The sequence below is a fragment of the Scomber scombrus genome, chromosome 15 (assembly GCF_963691925.1).
Source record: "Scomber scombrus chromosome 15, fScoSco1.1, whole genome shotgun sequence".
Taxonomy (NCBI): domain Eukaryota; kingdom Metazoa; phylum Chordata; class Actinopteri; order Scombriformes; family Scombridae; genus Scomber; species Scomber scombrus.
The window spans coordinates 3,550,286-3,573,790 of NC_084984.1; the positions used below are offsets into that span (position 1 = coordinate 3,550,286).

The 23,505-nt window shown below is 39.8% G+C and overlaps 1 protein-coding gene across 1 annotated transcript; it reads right to left on the reverse strand.

The window, feature by feature from the left end:
• Window positions 1-497: 497 nt before the first annotated feature.
• Window positions 498-21,412, reverse strand: bmpr1bb (bone morphogenetic protein receptor, type IBb). The gene is made up of 11 exons (XM_062434024.1): window positions 21,119-21,412; window positions 7,567-7,723; window positions 6,170-6,272; window positions 5,750-5,852; window positions 4,199-4,295; window positions 3,969-4,113; window positions 3,166-3,358; window positions 2,773-3,070; window positions 2,501-2,676; window positions 2,250-2,380; window positions 498-1,693 (listed from the first exon to the last, which is right to left on the reverse strand). The coding sequence occupies exons 1-11, from the start codon at window positions 21,204-21,206 to the stop codon at window positions 1,568-1,570; spliced, it is 1,617 nt and encodes a 538-aa protein (XP_062290008.1). The 5' UTR covers window positions 21,207-21,412; the 3' UTR covers window positions 498-1,567.
• Between the last annotated feature and the right edge of the window lie 2,093 nt (window positions 21,413-23,505).

Here is a 23,505-nt window from a genome sequence, read left to right on the forward strand (position 1 = left end):
TTCTGTGTGTTTGTACATTAATGACAGAAGCCATCAGTGATCATGACGACACTGACCCTGTGCATAAAAAAATAGTGATATTTGTAAAATGCAACATTCCTTTGATGCAGCAGCATTTGTTACTGTTCAGGTGTTTTTTGGTTAATTCTTGATTTTTTGGTGGCAGTTGTCCCAGTTTTCGTAAAGCAGTCTATGCAAACTTTGCATCTTTTTGAAACAATCTTCTCAGTGGGCTAGCCTTTGCAATCCCTCGTTCTTCAGCTTCATGATTATTATTGTGTATAGTGAGAATGTAGCCTGTCTGTTTTCTGGCACTCATGATGTTCCTTGCAACTGCTTGCATTTTCATCTGTCAAGTTATTGTACAAAGTGTAAGAAAGAATTTTTAAGACTAATAATAAATTATATTTATATGCAACATTGAAAACGGAGCATGAGGAGTTTTTGTTTGCATTGTGAGATGAAAATGAATCTTACGACATAAATGTACAGGCCTTCATGACACATAGTTTTATTAGAGAATGTTATCCAGATCCACTCACACACTTTTATAATCACATATGTACAGATTAAATACATGTAAGGCACATGCCATAGTGGTAGAGTGGATGGGATGTATTCTGTACAGATACATCATCAAAAAACACAAAACATCCAGCAAGGCAGTAATAATCAATACATTTCAGTTCAATTATGTACAATTGAATTGTGAGTGGGAAGAGGTGAGAGTGAGTGGAGAACAGTCTCAGCCCTGAAAGCCTAAAGGACACAGATCCATCAATGACAAAACTTTTTTTACCCAGAGGTCATACTTCAATATAAAAAAAAATGTACTTGTAATCATATATAGAAAAATCTGTTATCTTTGTTTTTTGTCAATAATTTAGTCTTACTTGGGTTTTGTTTTGTTCCATAATAATAATAATAATAAAAATAATAATAATAATAATAATAATAATAATGTATTTGACAGTGAGGTCACTGAACATGTATTAGACAGTTCTTTGGATGGATGACAGTCACTTTGGATGGAGTTGATAGTCAAAGGTCAAAGGTAACTGGGCTGTGATGTCACAGCAGGAAGCAACTGACTGACAGCTGTGACAGTACAAAAGACTGCATATAGAATACTGCTATATGGCTTTAGACGGGTCGAGCAGGAGTTTCCTCTGTCTAGAACCAATCAGAGGGATTTCAGGATTTCAGTCTTCCTCTCCTGCACAGGTCCCTACCTGTCTGCCTGCCCCCCTGGACGGTCTGGACCCCACAATGACTCAGCTTCCACAGAAAGCACAGTCTCAACACTTGGACTGAAGCAGACGAGTCCCAGACAACGGGAAGGCAGATCTGACTCAACATAATAAATCTTTTTGCCTCTCATTTTTTCTGGCTCCCAGTCAACTTATATCTTTATCACTCATCTTCCCTGTCAGTTTCCTTTGTCCTATCATTCACAGTCTTTTCTCATCCCCTCCACGTACATTCCCTTTCTTGTATTGGCCAGTGTAAGTGGCGCAGTGCCAGTGACAAGTCTCTGGGTGATGACAGCATCTCTCTTGATTATCTGTCACAGTTTGATGTCTTGGGACTCTAACATCTTCGCCAGGGTCTTTTTCACCCTCAGGGCTGTGAGGCGAGAGGCGGGGTTGTGAGCCCAGCACTCTGACATTAGTTTTCCCATCTGTCGTAGACACTGAAGACACAACAAGCACATAAGAACACAGTGAGACGTTGAGAACACAGAACAAAACCTGAGAGTTTATAACATGTTATGGAAAATAAATAAATAGAAATACCACACTTCATACAGCTTTTTTTTACAGAAAGTGACAAATGGCTTTAATAATTATTCATTCTTAGCAATTTAAAGAGCAACCTTGGGGTTTTCAGGTTGTTAAAAAAACTATTTGGCAGGCATGTATCCTTCAGCATAAATTGACTGCATTCAACCACTTAACTTTTGAAAAACAGCTGCAGAGCACCTTGACAAAGATCACATTTTTACCAACTTATCAACATTTGTAGCTGCAGACCTGATGGCTTATCATTATATAAGAAAACCATGACTCACTCATTTTCTAATAAGACACTTTTTTAACTCCCCACAGTTAAAAATGTGGAAGAGAATATTTACCGAACAAATAGATTTCTTCCAATAAGGCAATCCCGGATGTTTCAAACAACTTATTATGGCATTATAAAACATTAAATGATGCATCAACAATAGACTTCAATCAACTTCAGAATACCTCATCACTGCTCCAGCGGTTAGCAAATGAAGGTCTTTGTTTCTTAATACAGACGACCTCTCTCATGTCCTCATAGGAAGGATCAGTGGGCACGAGGTCATGGTAGGGCAGCTGGTACTCCTCCACGATGCCTTCAGGAAAAACAGATATGTGTGTGTTGGAATCAGGGGATCATTACAAAAACATCTAGACAGATAATATTTAAATTAAACTAAAAAAAAAAGGTTAGAGGTTTTTTTTTTTTTACTGACCTCCGGAGATACAACGTCGAGCCATCTCCCAAATGATGAGGCCAAAACTATACATGTCAGCCATTATGAAAGACTGGAAGTAGCTCCTGTTTAGGCTCTCATCCAAGACTTCAGGTGGCATGTAGCGCTTTGTACCAACTCGCAGGTTGGGAGGGATATCCACTTCATTGGTGTCACTGAGACATAGAAGATAAGACATGTTTGCATAGTTCAGGGACTTTGAAAGATACTCTAAGATGCTGCATTAAAACGTAGATCAAAATGTGTGTTACCTGTTAAACTTGACAGCAAGTCCGAGGTCTGCTATACAACAAGACCCATTTTTTTTAACCAAAATGTTTTTACTCTTCAGGTCTCTGTGTGCAATGGCTGGTTTGCCCTGTGTGCCGTAGATCTCCGTGTGCACGTGACAGAGGCCCGATATCGACGAGTAGGCCAGCTTCAGCAGAGCGTTGACATCTAAGGTATTGGACTTGAGGTAGTCATATAAAGATCCGTTCTCATGGTAGTCTGTGATTAGGTAGAGCTGAGTCCACGAGCCAGTCCCTTTAATGTCAGCTGCTATGAATCCTGGAGGGTTGGAAAGTGGAAACGATAGGAATGAGAAATGTGTGACTGGCACCCAGTTCTTTTTTTGTTTACACTCCATACACTCCATTATTTACCCAGTATATTGTCGTGTCTCATCAGGAACGTCTGATAGATTTCAGTCTCTCTGAACCAGCTCTCTTCTTCTGTGGTGAAGAAGACTTTGACAGCCACTCGCTCTCCTCTCCATTTGCCCATCCAGACCTCTCCGTATCGCCCTTTCCCAATCTGTTTGACCATCTGAATCTGCTTGGCGATGGTCCGCTGCACCTGGAAACATAGTGATTGTTGTTTTAATATGTAATTTCCCTTTGAAACCACATCTTAAAAGATTTACAGATATACTTTTAGAATGTTTAATGTTATTTGCTGTCCTAACATGGAATCACTTACCTTTAATTTAAATGTACCTTTAATTTGCAAAACTATACTTGTGGTAATTCTTTATTTATCACCTTTCTGTGGGATTGTATTTAAAAAAAATCTTAATTTTATCAGGCAGTCTCATTGAGATTAAGATAAAAAGAAACAGCACAACTACACAATAAAAAATGAATTAATGAAAAGAACAGTTACAAGAATTATATAAAAAAAGCATCACTTAATAAAGCTTTGAAATCTCTGAGAGGAATATAAGAGTCAGGTGGGCACCGAGGGAAGCTTGGTATTCATTTAAATTTAAAAGGTATGCATCATGGTCATATGATCTGATTATGTTATTCTCTTAAAAACTATTTGAAAAAGTAATTATTATAAGTTATAAATAGTTTTTACATGTGTGAACATGTTAAAAGTCCTGTCTGATGTAATGCAAACTGATGTCAACAATATCACACTAGGCTTTAGATGGTGAGAGATATATGCACTGCTTTCTTCTTACCAGTAGAGGGAGTCCTGACCCAGAGCCAGACCCAATACTGCGTGAATGCTCTATCAGGTCCTTCAGTGACTCCCCAGGGGGGATGTAGGTCTCCCCCTGTTCCAAGTTGATGCTGTAGCGTGGTCGTGACTCCTGCCGCTTATATCTGGCATGGAAAGAGGACGCAGTGTTTACCAACAGCGTCAGTTTGTTGATATGTGACTGAGAGGTCGTCAAGTCAAGTTTCGTACCTGAGACAGCAGATGACGAGGATGACACCGAGGAAGATACTGCAGACTGTGATTGAAATTAAGAGAGCCATGTACTGGATACTGCTGCCCACATAATCTAAAAAAAAACAGGAAGATGTATTAATATTAACTGCATGCCATTTTTTATCATTTTACCATCCTTCAATGTGAGTAATCCAAAGTCAGTCAAATGAGAAACTGGTGAATAGATGATTAAAGTCCTTTGTTCATCATTATCAACTCCAACATCTTTCAAATGTTCATTGTCAGGGAACAAACCCCTTTTCCCCTTCCTCCCTCTAACCCCCACCCTGCAACCCCCTTCTCGCAGCGCGTGATCGATCACATCCCCTTCCTGAATCCCACAGATCAGGTGTCACACTGACAACGCTACAGAAACTCCAGAGGCCTAAAGCAGCTCTGGGGCTCTAGCTTTCCTACCGCAACTCTGTCAATCAGACACACAAACACAGATGCATGAACACAGGTGATACTTCATAGTGTGCACAAAACTGCACATGCAGGAGGAACAAAGAAGTGGACAAATTAAAAATAGTAAAGTGGCCTTTGAGCTCCCTGCAAGTTCATTGAGTTCCAGTGTTAGCCAATTTTATATATGGAAGAGAAAGCAAAGGCAAATGGTGAATTTATTACCAAAACATCCATCACAATTCAGAGAACAACTTGCTGGTTGAGCCTTGACTAAAGAGTATTTGCTATAGTTGTACATGCACACAATTTTCCTGTGTGAGGGATTATACACTTCAGGTGCACTCGCTTTAGTTTTAATCGTAAATAAAGTTGTTTTGATAATCTGCTTGTTTACAACACATCTGATTATCTCACCACTCTTTTTTTTTTTTGCCCCATTTGGACTATGTTATAGCGATGTTGCCAAGTTCTCAGATCCTAGTTGATCACCACCAATAGAATGAATGATTATAACTATAAAAACAAGACCCAAGTTGCAAAACAATTAAAGACAATTTAATTTTTTTTAAAAATTTCTCTCCAACTGACTTGTTTGCTTGAAGGTCGAATAAAGTGTGTGAGGCTGTGTAAACGCTTAATGGTATGTGTGACAGACAAAGGCTTGGAGCGAGAGAAAGAATGTGTGTGTGTGTGTGTCCGGTGTGTGTGTGTGTGTGTGTGTCGTGGAGTGACAGATGGACAGATATCTCACATCCGTCCCGAGGCAAGAAACTCAAGCAGGCCCTGGGGAGAGGCTGTCCTTTTCATTAGAGGGTGAGAGAACAAGCCAAGTCTGCAGGCTCTGTTTCACCTGCCTCTCTCTCTCTTTCTCTCGCTCTCTCTCCCTCCCTTGCGCCCCGGAGCAGCATGTGCCCCTTCACTTCAGCACCACACTGTGGTTTGTAACAGTTTAAACTGTCACTAACCATCACGGCCCAGCGTGGCCGGAACGAGCCCATTCTAAAAGCCACTCACGCTTTAAAGTGGGGCAGGATTTCAGTGTGTGAAAACCTGTGTGAACACATGTGTTTGTGTGTGTGTGTGTGTGTGTTTGTTTGTGTATGTGTGTGTGTGTCTTACCAGACGTCCTGAGTGGAGGAAGAGTAGGATGCAAGTCTCTGTTGCAGTAGTTGTGATCTGTGCAACACTCGAGAGCTCTCCTCTCACGTGAATTCCACGTGTCCTATCATGCAAACATATACAAACATAAATCCCCATGAACACACCAGAGTAACGAATATTTACAGCCGCACTTATTCCTAATGAGAACACTTGACAGTATACCAAAGGTTTTTTCCACTGTGTGTAAAGATAACGGGCTGGACACGTCTGATTCAAATAGGTCTCATAAAGAGCCACTGTGAGTCAAGGAAAGGCTCATTAAGACTTAACAACGGCTCATGAAGAAGGATACAGATACACATGTGTAAGTATTCATCCAAGCAGAAACACATGCACATATACACACGGTAACAAACACACACATACTAGCTGACTTACCCTGCATTGGAATTCAGCACCATCCCGTCCCAAACAACCTACAGTGCGTACAGCCACACCCTCCTCCTCCTCCTTCACCATAGTGAAGCAGGTACCGTCAGTCCTACCAAAACATAAACACACACACACACCATATAGGTCAACTATTTTCATCATCGTTTTGGGGTTTGATGGCATTTTACTGAATGTGAGGCTCACATTTTGTCAGATGGAATACACATTAGACAAAGCTTAACCCTCATGTCGTCCTCCCGGGTCAAATTGACCCTGTCTCTTTTGACTGTTCCTTCTTTCCTCCCTTCCTTCCTTCCTTCCTTCCTCCTTTCCTTCCTCCCTTCCTTCTTTCATTACTTCCTTCCTCCTTTCCTTCCTCCCTTCCTTCTCTCATTACTTCCTTCCTCTTTTCCTTCCTCCCTCCCTCCTTACTCCTTTCCTTCCTCCCTCCCTTCCTCCCTCCCTCCTTACTCCTTTCCTTCCTTTCTTCTTTCCTTCCTTCCTTCCTCCCTCCCTCCTTACTCCTTTCCTTCCTTCCTTCCTTCTTTACTCCCTCCCTCCTTACTCCTTTCCTTCCTCCTGTCCTTCCTTGACTCGACGACAACAGGAGGGTTAAAGGATGCACATTTGTACAAGTCTCATCAAGTCATAATTACATACTGATATGTAAATGTGTTTTTGTAATTGTTCCTCATGTCCATGCTGTACTGGCGGACAAAATCCAAAATCCTCATTTTGTGTCAAAATGAATTCAGCTAATTGAGGGTTAGCTATCTTCCAAAGCTACAATCTTTTTAGTACAACATTTTGTATTTGTGTTTGGCATTATTTCTGCAGTGGAAAGATAGTAACACAAAGAGGGAATTTTGTACTAAAACGTCTATAACTTTTGAAGATACCCAGTTGATTTGGGTAACTCTGAACTTTAAAATGCATTTTTGTACAGAAAGAGGACTGGTAAGGGATATCTTCACGGCCAGTATGGACAGGAGGGACAATTAAAGTGACCAGTAATGCTTTCAATGTACATAGGGGCATGTGGGCCGGCTTTAACGTGATGGAATCATTTAGTTAAGACAGGAACTTGATACAAAATGGTTTCAGATATTGCTATGATGATTTATCGACAAATGTGACGATTAGATGATCGAGAGATTAGCTGATAATGAAAATATTCATATCATATGCTCTTAAATAACATACAACACATGCCATTATACACTTATTACAATAGTAATCTCTCTAATGCTAGTGGGCTGGTGATAATTAACTTTGCCTGAAAGAGGCTTGAGGGATTTCATTAAAGGATGCAACTAAACAGTAAACAGTGTGTACATCTGTGTGTGTGTTTGTGTTTGTGTGTGTGTGTGTGCAAACATGCTTGTGTTTGTCCTCCAACATACATGCAAGTGTTGTTGACAGAGTGTTCAGGGCATTGGTTGCAGTGACACCAAAGCATGTTCTGAGCTGAAACAGTGGCTGTGCTGCTGCTCTCCTCTGCCCTTCGCTCCGATGCCCCCTTCCATCCGTTCTTCAGCAGCATGGTGTCCAACATGTTGGCTGTACAGGAAGAGACAACTTAAGTACACATAACGCTGGAATATTAAACATATAATCAATCAAAGCAGCCATACAACATTTCTATTAATTTTGAATGGGTCCTCTGAATAAAAAAAAGCACCACAAGTTTTTGCCTTTCTTGGCACTGTTACCATGGCAATGCTATCCACAGAACGTGTGAATATGTGCTGCTGAAAGCAACCCTGCTGTTCTGGACTGGACTCAATGTACCTGCATGAAGTCTGGAACCAGAATAACACTCTTCACCAGAAAGAAGTCTTTGTGTTGTATGTGTGTGTGTGTGTGTGTGTGTGTGTGTGTGTGTGTGTGTGTGTGTGTGTGTGTGTGTGTGTGTGTGTGTGTACGTGTGTGTGTGAATGTGTGCGTGCATGTCATTGTGCATGTGCATGTCTGCCTGCCTACAGTGCCTGTGTATTTGTGTTGGTATGATTTGTGTTTTTGAAGTGTTTCACAAGTGTGTGCACATGCTGCAATATTCAAGATAATACATCGACCATATTTGGCACAGATAGCTGGAGCTTTATAATATCACTTAAAACAATACAACTACAAACTTCCTGACTAAGGGATGCACTGATTTAACCTTTTCAGTCCCAATACCGATACCTGGGCTTTGGGTGTCAGCCAATACTTGCTATGTATTTTATTAAAATAATGGTATGCGATACCAGATCGGCCCATTGTCACCAATACCCGATCCAGTTATTTGAGTTAATATTGGACCGATATAAGAATAAATACCTCTCCAAAAATAAACCAGTGCTGTGATCATAGACTGTATATAAAATGGACGTAACATCCGTGACGTCACCCATTGGTTTGTGGACTGCTGCTTGGAAGCGAATAGTTTCAGATCTGGGCAGCGCCATGTTGAAAATTTCCAGTGCATGCTGGGTAAAAAAAAAAACACGGATTCTACTTATATGGGCATCAGGAGGAGCATGAGGCGCCCTCCTGAACCTGTGAACCAATCAACCTGTCAATCACGACGTAGCCACGCCCTAATGCATACCCTGCTTTATCGTCACATATAAAATCAGGGAGACCAAAATGTCCCAAATGAACATCATACTGCATTGAAGAAGGCTTTAAACTAGCGATTGAGACCATAAACACATTTTGAAAACGTTTACTGAGGTTAGAAATCAAGTGAGAAGTTGGTGAATTCTCCATTGACTTGTATAGAGACGGAAGTCCTTTTGACACCAAAACGGTCGCCCCCTGGTGGCCTTTTGATAGAATGCAGTTTTAAGTCACTTCCGCGTTCGCATCATTTCAGAGGACCAGAACTCCCCGCCTGGTTGTGATCCTCGATCACACAGTTTTTTTTAAAATCACAAATGCTCTGTAAGTGTGCAAAAAACATGATTCAGGAATTTAAGGTGAATCAGGCTTTCAGTCCTCATCAGCTTTAATTTATGTGTTTTTAAACTTTTACAAAGGCAGTGAGAAAGCAAAGACCATGGGGAAGGTCACTCGAAGAAAGGCTGATGTCATTTTTTCTTGCAAGGGAAGAACAATGTTGCTTTGAACTAGAAAATAGAAGAAGGAAGCCTTGAGATGTAACACTAAATCTTTCATCATCAAACATCATTACTTGCAACATTTAATAATCTCTGGAAAATGTTTAGATTGCATAATGTTCATTAACAATAAAAATGCCTCATGCTGAATAGTTTTCATATCAAGTCATATCTTTCTTATCCTTACAATCAAGTAACTAAATGTACATCCGTTCTAACCATGCAGAATAAAACCAGTTCTGACAGCAGCTCATCCCAGAAGACCTCTGTGGTCAGTGAGCTGAACAGTGCTGTGCCACACTAGTCTAGATGGATGTCTTCCTCTCATTCTCTCGCTGTCAGATTCCTACTTTTTTTTCTTCATGTGCTGTCTTTATCACATTACAGTGAGACCAAGCTACTTAGTTCTTAATTTGCATTGAAAATCACAAGTTTATGTTCATGTTAGCTGTAGGGCCAGGAAAAAATTGACGCATTTGAATCACACTTATTTTTGCACCGCGGAACGTTTCTCACTGGATGAGTTTCAGGCGGACCGATTATACTGGAGCACCAACTAGCGTAGTTCAGACAACAACAAACCACAGTGAACATGAACAAATTAGCTGATGAGACCGCTTTGGTTGGCCTCGTGGATGGAAGTGTGGATAAGAGCATGGTTGTGTGCAAGCTATGCAACAAGGAATTCGCATATCACCGCAGCACATCGAGCCTCAAGTATCACCTCAATGCAAAACATATAGCAGCTAGCGTGGACGCTAGCGTGGTAGCTAGATAATTTCTGAAATGTACTATATTTCTAAATATGCTATTGCTACACTTAATGGCAAAAATTGCACTGGTCTGTTGGACTTGAACACAAATAAACAATATTTGTGTTGCTTAAGCTTATGTATTCAGTCATTATTCAATCTTATACTAAAAATCCATGTGAAAAAAATTCTTCACTGTTCTCAGGTCAAATATTTATATGCGATTAAAATGCGATTAATTTCGATTAATTAATTACAAAGCCTCTAATTAATTAGATTAATTTTTTAGTCGAGTCCCGGCCCTAGTTAGCTGACATGACAGTGAATTTTCACCTGCAAATATAAATTACAAAGACATTAGGACATTAAGTATATCTGTCAATAAAATCCAAGAAAAGCGTTTATTCTATTGTGGGCAGGTGTACCTTTAATGTAAGTAGATCTAAGAAGTGGTTCAAAACTAACCTAAAACTGAAAAAAGGGACACGAGTTAAGCTCAGGAGGGAAACGTGATGAAAAGGCTGAGTCAGAGTATGGTATAAACACAATGACTGTTCTTTAAGTGGTACTCTGTGTTCTTCCAATCTGTGTTAGTTATTCTGCCAGAGGGGAGTTTTGCGGGGGTGTTCTGATCCACAATCACACAGTGGCCTTGGTTTTTCAATTACATCTGCTCTACAAGTGTGCAAAAAAGAACAAAATAACCAAAGACAGGAATGTTTCATGAACATATCAGGCTTTCAGATACTTTCCGACCATATTGGCTTTCAAGCTTTATTATTTTTCTAAACTTTTACAAAGGCAGTGGGTGAGTAAAAAACACACATGGGCACAGAGTAATGCCCTTGGAGCGTTATCTCTTCTTATTATCATCTTCCTGTTTGAAATAAGTTGCGATCTGGCAATAATTCTTACCCTTCCCTTTGAGTTAAACATGTTCAAACTATGTGATGCAAAGTTCAACATGCTGTATGCAAAGCAGTAGCACAAATCTGGTTGCACAAGATACTGAACATGTCACCTCCCACACACATAATTAGCATTTAATGTGGCTTTCACGTACACTATTTTGCATTAGTGAAATTTGCACACCCTTGTCTACACATTGCCACATCAGTTTGGCTTCAAATGTGCTTTCAACCTGCACACATCACTCAAATCAACTACAGAATTATACACCTTACTCTCTGAGCAAACTTAATCTTATATAGTTAATTGTGGCTAAAATTAAATACTGATATCAAAAAGATTTCTTATGTGTGAGTCATGTACACAACTTCCATATAGCACTGACATAAGAAGCTTTGTAAGTCCATAACTATCAAGTTATGTGTGTTTGTGTGTTTGTGTGTGTGTGTGTGTGTGTGTGTGTGTGTGTGTGTGTGTGTGTGTGTGTGTGTGTGTGTGTGTGTGTGTGTGTGTGTGTGTGTGTGTGCGTGGTCACTTCTCTGGTACTTTTTAAGTCAAGACAAGACTGTATTGTCGTCAGAGAGAGGATTGTGTATGGCGAGAGTGTCCTACAGAGAATATATAAGAACAGATTAACTACAGAGACAGTGTGTGTGTTCGACAGACTATCAAAGAGGCTCTATGGTGTAAAGCCAACAGGAGTCTTAAGGGAGAGGACGTCTCTCTGTTAGGCTTCATCTACTAACAAAGGGAATATAATCGTATGACATCATCTTGTGTAGTCAGATTGTAATACTGCAAGATACACATGGGCAACTCAGTAGATTCATAATATTAAAGTAGGTCTATTGTTGTTTTGAATATACTCCTACAGTACACACTTTGTTTCTCACACACACACACACACACACACACACACACGAACATATGGGTCAATGGCGTATAAGGATTTACAACAACTCAATTGTAGAATAATAAAAACAAGCATATCTAATGCAGTAGTTCAAACATTCAGAATGTTTTGTACCTGAAGATCCATATTATAAATGTGAAAGTGATTTTAGTGGGTTTTTCAAGATTAATTGGCACTGGCCTTAAAAAAAGTCATGTGGTGCGACCATGATTCATCTTGAAATAAATTAATTTACTTAACACGCTTCACATCTTTTTTTTTTTTTTTTACAAGTTTTCAGTAATATAAAGTGTTTGGAAACAAAGTATTTGCATTTTTTTTTTAAATTTTTGTAAATGATGATGTTTTATTTATATAAGATATTTCAAGATGAATCATGGTCGCACCACATGACTTTTTTTAAGGCCAGTGCCAATTAATCTTGAAAACCCACTAAAATCATTTAATTTCAAATGTATAATATGAATTTTCAGGTACACAACATTCTGAATGTTTGAACTACTGCATTAGATATGCTTGTTTTTATTATTCTAAAATTGAGTTGTTGTAAATCCTTATACGTCATCGACCCACATACAACAAACAGACTTGCTATGTCAGCTACGGAGCACACTCAAGGTCACCCAGAAATCTGATCTACATCGCCCCACACATTCCTCAGGCTGCCCCTCCGACTACACACACACACACACACTGAGTGTCAGTGTTTTACATACTGGAGAAATTGGAGGTTACATCTAGTGAATTACTCAAGCTGGAGAACCTTCAGTTCACACAGGTCATCACCATCCATGGTACTGCATCTTTACACACTTCTAAACCAGCTTAAGCTTCCCCAATTTAATCAGTATTAGTGATGATGACTCCTCTGCTGTGTGAGTGTGCCTCTCATATTGTTTCATTACTCAAGGCTGTGGGTTGAACATTGTCGGCCTTCCTTCCTCCTTACATACAGTGGAAGTGTTTTCCGTGTTGACAATGATAGCATGACTGTGTGGACTGTGTGTCATCCCGTTGATGATACCGATAACAAAAGAGAACATTCCCACACCAGATCCAGATGTTTATCCAATAGCGCCCATTGTGTTACATTGTGTATATTTTAAATGGTGCATTTTTTTCAACTACCTTTTTTTTTTTTTTTTTTCTCAGGTCCTCATTTTATGTCTGACGGAATTTTGTATTTTCTACTTTTCTATTATTCAGCTCTTTTTTTTCTTAAAATTTACATGTTTTATTTTTCCTTTTTAATACTGAGTGTCTGGGGATCTCCCTTATTGTTGTCTTAAAGTACATTCAGACTATATTTATAAATAATCAAACGTAAACTCACCTGACTGACTTGTTAAAAAAAGACTAGGGTTTTTACACCTACATATTTAACAATGTACATATTTTTTTTCCAGGGTGCATGCATGGCACATTTTTATATATGTAGCACAAGTGTGTGTCAGAAAGTATCAAAGCCCACTGGATAAAGAAAAAGAAATCTACAACAACAAACTTTTTTGCATTGATATGACAGTATAACAGTATTGTTTAACTTCAGGTATATGACAATAATAATAATGCAATATTGTACAAATCCATCCAAAACCATGGGAAAAACAACATACTAGGCATTCAGTGTGTGTGTTGTGACCATGATGCAATCAAAAATTAGCAGAAAACTAAAAAAAATAAAAAAAAAAGTCTTATTTATTGCTAAGTGCTTCAACTGTAAAAAAAAAAAAAAAAAAAAAAACCACAATAAAACAACAACAATCTAATAGATTATACAATATACTTCAAACTACTATATATTATTAGCATGAATTATATATAGCAAAATACCAAAACTAATTTTAAACATTTGTAATTTTGGACACAAATGTCATTCTCTATTTCTAAGCAGGTGGTTGGCATCATGAACACATTAGACATTAGTCATTTTATTTTCTTAATGAAATTATTTACATGTGACAGTTTCATAGCAGTTAAGGAGTGCTGATGAAGGTGATTATCAGGCTTTTAGTTTCTGAGTGTTAAGTCATGGTTGCACATACCAGGAAGATCAATGCACGGAAACAGATATGACAATAAAGCAATACGGAACAGTGGAAAATGTTTGTGTTAAGTCAGTTTATTCATTATTGTAAAGAAAGAGGTGATGGAGAAATAGATGCTATGTGCCCCTCGACATTTAAAAAAAGAAAAGAAAACTAAAGCCAACTTGTTCCTTTCATTTGTGTTTTGTGCATTTATCTGAACAGTTAGGTGCTCTATGTCCCAGAGAATAAAAGCAATATTTTGACTTCAAATGCATGGGAGAATGGATGGGAGAATGGATGGGAGAATGGATGGGAGAATGGATGGGAGAATGGATGGGAGAATGCCTTCTTTTAATCCTGCAATCTAATTCCAGATAGTCATATTGTCCACAGAAACAACAGTGTGTGATGTCACCCTTACATACAAGTTGTTATGCTGTAATTGATCAGAGAGAGAATGGAAATCAATAAAAAATACTGTTATCATACCGGGTTTTGTTTTTCCATTAAAGACATAAGTGGAAAACAATGCAAGGTTAAGTTACTACTAAGTGACTTAGAAAGGAAACGTTGAAAGGATATTTTAATGTGTAGAAAAATGGAGAGAAAAAATCTCTGTAATGTGTTTCAATTAACACGGTTGTTTCACAAGAGCCCATTTCGGCACCACGGCTATTTAATCTGTGAACTGAGACCTTCACACAGACTTTTCATCAGAGGCAGAGAGGAGGACAAGAGAGAAAAGCAAGATAAGTTCCTCCAGGTGGCCATGATAAATCACCCTCAAAGGAGACATCTTCCCCAGTGTCTTCAGAGTGCACTCTGACCCCAAGGGGGTCACAGCCAATCTGCCAAAGGACCATACATCCTCCTCCACCCAACCGTCGCACCCTCATCCCTCTTAACCCCCGACAGGCTTCAAAGTCCTCTGCCATACGAGACACTCACACTCACACACACACACACACACACACACACACACACACACACACACGTATGAGAAGAGCACATTCCAATCTCTCCTCTCCTTCTCAGGTCATCTGTTTCCACCGTACAGCTTCCAGCAACCTGTTCTGTGTTTACCGGCCGTGACCAGACTGCCTTTATGAAGGAAAAGGATGATCACTTTGAGGCTCCCACCACCCGCAGCTCTGATGCCAAAACAGATTTATGAAGGGAGATCTGTCTGCTGTACACCCTGCTCCAGATTATAACCCAATACCAAAAAAAAGCTCTACTGTCAGGGATTCACACCAGTCATACTGAGGAAACATTACACATGGGTGTGAATACAGCAGAGAGCTGCTATATCCACAACAACATACTCAAACACAGACTTTGGCGTATACACAGCAGACACTGAGGTGAAATGCTGTATTCATAATAAATGCCAGGAACAGAGAGTCACTTGCATCATAAAGGAAAAGGTAGTGTATACAGAGATCACTCATGGATGTATGGATGATCTTGCATATCAAAAGGTGAGAAAAACAATGATCTTTTAACTGAGATGAACATCATATGCATTCATTTATTTTCTTTATGAATAGCATTTCTCTACACATACATATTCTGTAAATATTCATGTATTTGTGTGAATACCTTAGAGTTTGTTCTTTCTCTTCTTTACCTTTCAGAATTACTGTGCAAATCATTTTACCAAGCTTTTATTTAATATTCAAACCCAAAACCAAAGGTAAAATATGTTTCATATCACATTATATTTTTCTCACACATCCTATCACTATATCTCAGATGCAGGTGCATTGGAAAGTATCACTTTTTGTCTTGAGGAAAGAAGATCTGGCACACTGTTCTTGCTCAGCATCGCCATTTATTAATCATACTGAACATTTCCCTCCGTCTGAACCTTCATCAAGAGTATTTTACACAACTCTGACAACAATGATCTTAAATGGCTAATGCTCCACCCATTCTGTGTGCACAGGTGTGAGACAATGAGACAATTATTATAAAGGATATTGCTGGGTCTGATGATAATATGTGCTAATGTTTCTTAGTAATAGAGCTGAGTTTATGGCAGTTGAACTAAACATGACGGTGTATTTCTTTCCTGTGGTGTATTCTTTTATAACTCTTGATCTCTGAAAGGCCATATTAAATAATCTCAGAGATAGCTTTGTACATTCTAATGTTAAATCAATAAAAAAGTACACAGGCCTTGTTAAAGGATGCTGATGATGTGCTCAATGTTATAATATGTCAAATGTACTTTACTCATATCCATACTGGGGAAAAAGTACTTTATCAATCATGTCATCATATGTTTCCCTTCTTATTAAACCAGAGAATAAGAGAACACAAGATCTCCATAAGGAGAAATGAGATGAGAAATTAACCAATAGCAGTATATTTCATTGGCTTTAAACCATAGACTGTATATAAAATGGACGTAACATCCGTGACGTCACCCATTGGTTTGTGGACTGCTGCTTGGAAGCCAATAGTATCTGATCTGAGCAGCGCCATCTTGAAAATTCAGGTGCATGCTGGGTAAAAAAAAAACACGGATTCTACTTATATGGGCATCAGGAGGAGCATGAGGCGCCCTCCTGAACCTGTGAACCAATCAACCTGTCAATCACGACGTAGCCACGCCCTAATGCATACCCTGCTTTATCGTCACATATAAAATCAGGGAGGCCAAAATGTCCCAAATGAACATCATACTGCATTGAAGAAGGCTTTAAACTAGCGATTGAGACCATAAACACATTTTGAAAACATTTACTGAGGTTAGAAATCAAGTGAGAAGTTGGTGAATTCTCCATTGACTTGTATAGAGACGGAAGTCCTTTTGACACCAAAACGGTCGCCCCCTGGTGGCCTTTTGATAGAATGCAGTTTTAAGTTACTTCCGCGTTCGCATCATTTCAGAGGACCAGAACTCCCCGCCTGCTTTAAACATGATATTTCATCATTCAGGTTCCAAGGCATTGTAAAAGTAACTCTGCCAAAGAGAGGTGGTAAAATCAATGAAATTCTTAATAAAAGAGAAGTACACTGAATATTTAACTTGCGTAGTTTATCCCCCAAAGAACTGAATAATGAGCTTCTATGTCATGTCATGCTCTGAAGAACTTTGGGATTAAAAAGACTTATTTATGGTGCTCTCAATTTTCGTCGAATAACTTTTTAAAAGCTACAAGGCTGATGTTTTCATTCATTAGATGTGCTGAATGTTCTTCTAAACAGACATAAGTATGTGTCATTGTGACTCATTTTGTTTCTGTCTTTCTTATATGTGGATTATAATGTGACAGATTGTACAGACAGATTGTACACTGTCAGTTAATGAGAGACACACCCACAGGAGAATAATTGTCCCACACCTGTGCACACACAGAAATGGGTGGAGCATTAACCGTTTAAGATCACTGTTGTAAGAATTGTTCGAAATACTCCAGAGGGGGTCAAAATGTTAGCAAATAAAAAGTGATGCTGAGCAATAGCAGAGTGCAGGATCTTCCTTTTTCAAGACATCACATTAAATAAAATACCATAAACATGCTGTATATAAAAACACATCGCAGCCACACTGAACACGTTGGACAATTTGCTGTATCTTTAATTTTTGCAGACAAACAGGCACATGCACATAAACTCACACACAGGCCTGACAGACACAGAACAGGTGTAGATGTTGCATTGTATTGAACACAGTGTATGTACACATGTAATAGTCTCATCTAAATGCATCTCACTGCTTTTCTATCTATCCATGTGGTCTGGACTTACTGGAAAAACCCACAAACCACTGAGTAATGCTGGGCTCCATTACATACAGCCAAAGCGTCACCACAGTATGTCACTTAACCCCACAATATTACCTCTGCCAAAAAAAGTGGGGAGAAGGTTAGTCCAAGGTTTCTATGAAGATATGCTTACTATTTATGAAACAACTGCACCTGATCCACTGGTTGAATTGTTACGTGTCATTGTTCATAATCTTGGATATCAAACCAAAACTACAGTATTATGCTACGTTGTTCTGAGAAAGGTCACTGTTCAGAAGATGCAAGTTTTTTTGAGGTCACAACTGGAAAGGGTTTACACTTTGCTAGTCCCTTTCTAGTCCCTCTGAATTTACGAGAAAAAAAAAAAAAAGAAGTCCTGAGCCTCCAAATCTCACAAAGCAGATATAGTCATGTGGTGCACATGAACAACTATTGCACAAACACACAGTCTATGGTCCCAAGCCTGACTACTGGAGCAGCACATCTGCCTGGGGATCAAATTCTGTGTGGGGGGAACCGTATCCACATCCTGACAGGAAGCAGCTCACAGAATGCTGAAGGAGCCCGGTCCTGCTGAGGACCAACTGCTGCTGTTTTGTACTGCTGGACCGCTGCACCACACTAGACTCTGACCTTATTCTCCGCAACACTTCAAACAGATGTCCTCCAACGAGCATTAAGTATAGTCAATGTGCTACATAACACTGTCTGTATGGTTCCTGCAAACTGTTGAGGACATTTTTTGGAGTACATGTTGAAAGCTTGAACACTTTTTTGACAACATTGGACCCAAAAAGTCCCCCTTTACATTTAGAAAGATTCATATAATTCTAATTCACAAGCTCAAAGTCTACAGTCTTGATGACATCACACACTATTTATTCACAGCAAAAATATAATCACTCTTAAAGAGCTTCAAAAGTATCCCTTTCTCCCTGTCCTGGATTCCAACTAGAAACTATTGCAATTAAAAGTAGAGTTAGTTTCTTAAAAAAACCATCTTGTATAACTGGAGAGGAGATACAGCAAAGAAAAGGTTGTTGATAAAGTCTAAACTAATACCCCCTCTGAATGCTCCAACAGGGACACACTGACATTTTTAGGTATTTCAGGATCGCTGTGAATGAAAACACTATGCACTGTACTTGGAAGCAGCTCCTCAGGGAGCCCTGTTGATCATGCATGTCTGGCCAGAAGACCAGAGGAAGGCTTAAGTGGAGTAAAGTGAACTTGTCGGAGTCCTTTTTCTATTTCTTCTTGAGCTAAGATTGACAAAAAGCAGTGTGTTTTTTAAAATAGCTTACAGTATTATCCATCAGTGCATCAGTGTGTCTCTTGGCTGGTGCTTGACATCTGAAGTAGATATCTGTGTTATAAGTGATGGGCCATTACAAGCAAGTGTTTCTCCTTGACTGATAGTAGCTGTACCAGCAGCTTTTGGCAAATACAGGCTGAGTTATCATAGTCACTCAGTGCTTTTGTCTCACAAACATGGAACAAAACGAAACCAAAATGTAGGTAGAGGCAATGATCCAAAAACCAATATAACTTTAAAGTGCAGTCCATCAAAAGTGTATTATTGTCATTTAACTGCACTCACTTTTGTGTATTTATTTGCATTGCTAAAGGAAGAATGCCACCAGAACTCATCAACTCTCTGTGAAACACACCAGCCAATAGAAACAGGTGGCAAACTGACTGTGCTACTTTGATTTATGGACAACCTCCCACATGTTTTACTCATTTGAGAGACCTTTAAAAGATCACATCACAAAAGGAGACACAAAAGGCAACTGTAGGCTGAAGTATTGGTGAAAGAAAGTCGACAGAAAGATTGAAACTGGGGAAGCTTAACACAGCTGAAAGAGGCTTAGTAAAGTCCACAGTTTCATTTCACCCACTATTTGTCAGTCTGCACTGACAGGAACAACCAGAGACTTTGCTTCCTGTTAGTGTACAGTCAGACTGTTTGAAAAGAGATAATCATCCCTGAAGTTCACCCCATCTTGTCACATGCCTTATATACCTGTATAAACACTGAATTCTTCAACTCACCGAACCACTATTGGATGAGACGTTAAAAACACTGACCTCAGTCTGCACAGATAAGAGTAAAGGAACTCTGTGAAGACACATTCATCAGCAGCCGAGGTATTTCATGACCAACTGTGAAAGTTAGAGCTAGCACTGAACCGCTCAGTCAGTAAAGGGATTTTACAGCTGGTCTTTAACACAATTCCAGTGTCGCTGATCCCAAACTGCTTTGTGTGAAATAAATTAGAATTAGTCACCTGTCTCTATCATAATCACATCATCCGCTGTTGAATTCTTAAATACTTTACTATACTTTACTAACACATTGACAAATCTTCAGACTTACCACCTATAAACATATATAGGGCATATGCACAATGTACCATATACTGAGTACATTCTAATTTAAGAAGAAGAAGAAGAAGAGAGGAGGCCATGGCAGCCTCAGGGGAGCATAAATACAACACTAAATTAAAGAACAGGCACACCATCTATCATTTAAGGGGAATACAGTCACAGCAAACGGTCATATGGTGAAATTTTCCAGACCATCTCTTAATGGTAATATTTATAAATACTGTGTGTGTGTACGTGTGTGTATCTGCACCCAGATTCTGACTTTACAGACTGACACCCAACTGTAGTCTTAATAAGTGATAAAGCCACGTAAACCACTGAAAGTAGGATTTAAAATGATTGATTATTTTCATTATTGATTATTATTTGTTTGACAAAATGTCAGAAAATTGTCCTTTACAATTTCCAAAAGCCCCAGGTGATATCTTCAGATTGCTTGTTTTGTCCAGTAGCCCAAAATATTCAGTTTGCAACCACATGTGAAAATAACTGATTTAAACTATTATCTGATTAATCAGATAACTGTGTGTAAAACTTCAATCATACCTGTACTAATACTCATATTGACCGAGTCTCTCACTGCTCAAAAAAAGAACAAATGCACAAGTGTCATCTTCTTGAGGCTGGGAGCTTGTCGACCCTTCCCTGCATGTCACAACCTTACGGGGCACCGTGACACTGCTGGCATTCATCGTAAAAGACAACTGGCTGTCCATCTTCAAACAATTCAAAACATGACCGGGGGAAGGGAGGGCTCGGGGACGACAGGGCAGATAAATGCACACCCGTTCTCATGGTAGCTACCGCTCATCATAAATACCACAGAGCAAAAAATAAATAAATAAATGGAAAAAAAACAAAAACAAGGATAACCTCCCAGCAACCAACCTGTCACTGTATGATGTCACATTTTTGAAAACATGCTTCTTTATTAGCTCCTCGAATCACAATTACAGATACCAAAGAAGTTGCTACACAAAATCTAATGTGTCTTTTGCAACAAAAAAAGAAGTACATGAAGGCCTCAGTCTCACCATCCTCTCATTGACTGAAAACAAGTGCAGCGGGATAGTGAAGGCATCGAAACACAGTACTCACCATCAGATCCACGGCTCAACGATGCCAGTCCAGTCACCAGGAGAACAGCCTGCCAGGCCCACTCCTGAGGCAGCCACATCACCATCATGCCAGCAACGACGCAGTTGCCCGCCTCCTTCAAATCCCTGAGGCGCTGCCACGACAAACACGCCCGTGCAATGAGGCGGTAGGTGTGAGACTGCGTATTATATCCTTCTGTAAAAGAGCACTAGTCCTCTTTCTGTACAAGTGTTTCTCTGTGAGTGACTCTGCCACTCTGCACTTTCAGGAACTTCCCACAGCACGCAGCCGCCCCGCAGCCTCCAGCACTACTCCACACTGACAGCCTGGGAGAGACAGACAGAGAGAAAGAGAAGGGGGGGGGGGGAAGAGGGGGGGAGGAGGGTGTTACTTAGTTGCTCTCTCTCTCACAGTGCTATTTGTCCAGCCCTTTCCACTGCCGGTTCACTATAGAGAGAACAGCTGAGTATATCAGAATCCAAACACTGCCTCTCTCTCCATCACACACACACACACACATTAAAGATTCTCACATCACTCAAACAGAATAGAGAAGAAGGGGGCAACAGGGGGTGAACCAAGGCCATGAGATGTGAGCAGAGGTTGAATGAGGTGTGAAAGGCTGTAGTGAAAGCATTATGAACTATTGCCACAGGCATACAAACACATAGCATGCCAATAGGGACACAGAAACTAAGAACTAAGGAGTATAAACTTGCAGAGATGTACATATACATTGGCAGAAACCATGTGGTGTCAAATCCTGCAAAGGCAGAGAAAGTCAGAGCTCAGAACTGTTTGATGCACTGAAGTAGAAACCCAAAAAGGAAATGTTGGTGTGAACAGGTCATTGTAGAGGATCCTTCCTGGCCCAGCAACAGTACTCCCAACCTGAGTTATATGTGGGTCAAGGTCTGCTCAGATTTGGTGTGAAAAGCTGTGCACAAGAAACTCCAAGGATAGGGATTACAGAGGTGCTATAGTGGCTCATTCTGTCAGATAAAAATATTGTTTCTTCTCAATTGCAAAGATGCTTAAAAACCAGTGTAGAGAAATTATTGGGTTAATTATGTTACACCTGATGTTACCTTATACTCTCTGCACATCACCACTGTCTTTATTGCTATAAATCATTTTAGGATTATTTTCCATAATACTATAAAATAAAAAAACATCACAAAATCAAAAGAAGAAAATAGACATAAAGAGGAAGGAATTTGGAAAAGAACACGAGAAGTCAACAATAAAATCATGAATAAAGAATAAGCAACCAACATAACATGTATGGAACTACAGCTGCGGACACAGGTGTTATATGAATAGCAGGGACCGGGCGTAAATCGGTCAACTAGAGTCTGGTATTAACGTTGAGAAGTGGGCTGAATCACGCTCAGTTCCTCATGTGAGTCCGTGTGTGAAAGGGGTGAAAACACAAACGCTTGTAGAGCTGTAAGAGGGATCAGGCCATCACACGTCAGGTGATTAGAGGTGATTAGACCTCACACCTCCAGGCACCGCCACAACTTTGCAACTTCACACTAATCCAATGCACACAGACACACATGCAAACATGCAATGCCGCAGGAAAAAGCGACAACAATAGGGACACATTCCACTGGTGAAAGATTTAAGTGGGTTACAAGTTAAGAGGATTAACTGAGCTATTAGACAGATTACATCAAATCTACTGCAGCACCTACACAAATCATAAACATCTCAGAGATGACTGGTTTTCATGTAAGATAATGACTGTTTCCTCGAAGGAGATGTTTATCCATTCCAAATGGTTGGTGGAAAGCAAAGAAAAGCAAAAAGGCTCTTGGTGGTGTTAAAGCAGTAATAGAGGGGGGGGGGGGGCAAAACAACAACAACAACAACAACAACCAAATGGTGGAGTAGCCCACCCCACATCTGTCCCCTCTTAAAGTCTCACTGGGTGGGAACAGCAACTCCCAGAAGCCACTTCTCCTCTCCGGTGATGCACTAGCCCTATAGCTGTCACTCCTTATTTGTGCAGGGCTGTGTATTACATGTGATAAGTCAGGCTATTCTGGAGCACGAGTGCATGGGGAGCAATGTGAATGGGTCAGTGCACCTCACACACCCTTCTGCGCTCCATCAAACACCCAGCGTGGAGCCTCCCTGTATTCTCAGACAGCCTACTCAGCCCACAGGGATGGGGGTCTAGGGGAGTGAGCAACTCTGTAGGTGGGGGTCACCCCATCACATAAAGGGGTTGAAAGTGGGGCAGACTAGCTGGAGGACTTGCTTTCAGTGAAATTAACTCTTCACTTCCCTTCCCATTTTCTTAACCTCATTCTCTCTCTTAGCTCAAATCTAAACAACAAAAACACATCTGTCATCACACACATAGTTACAGCATGATT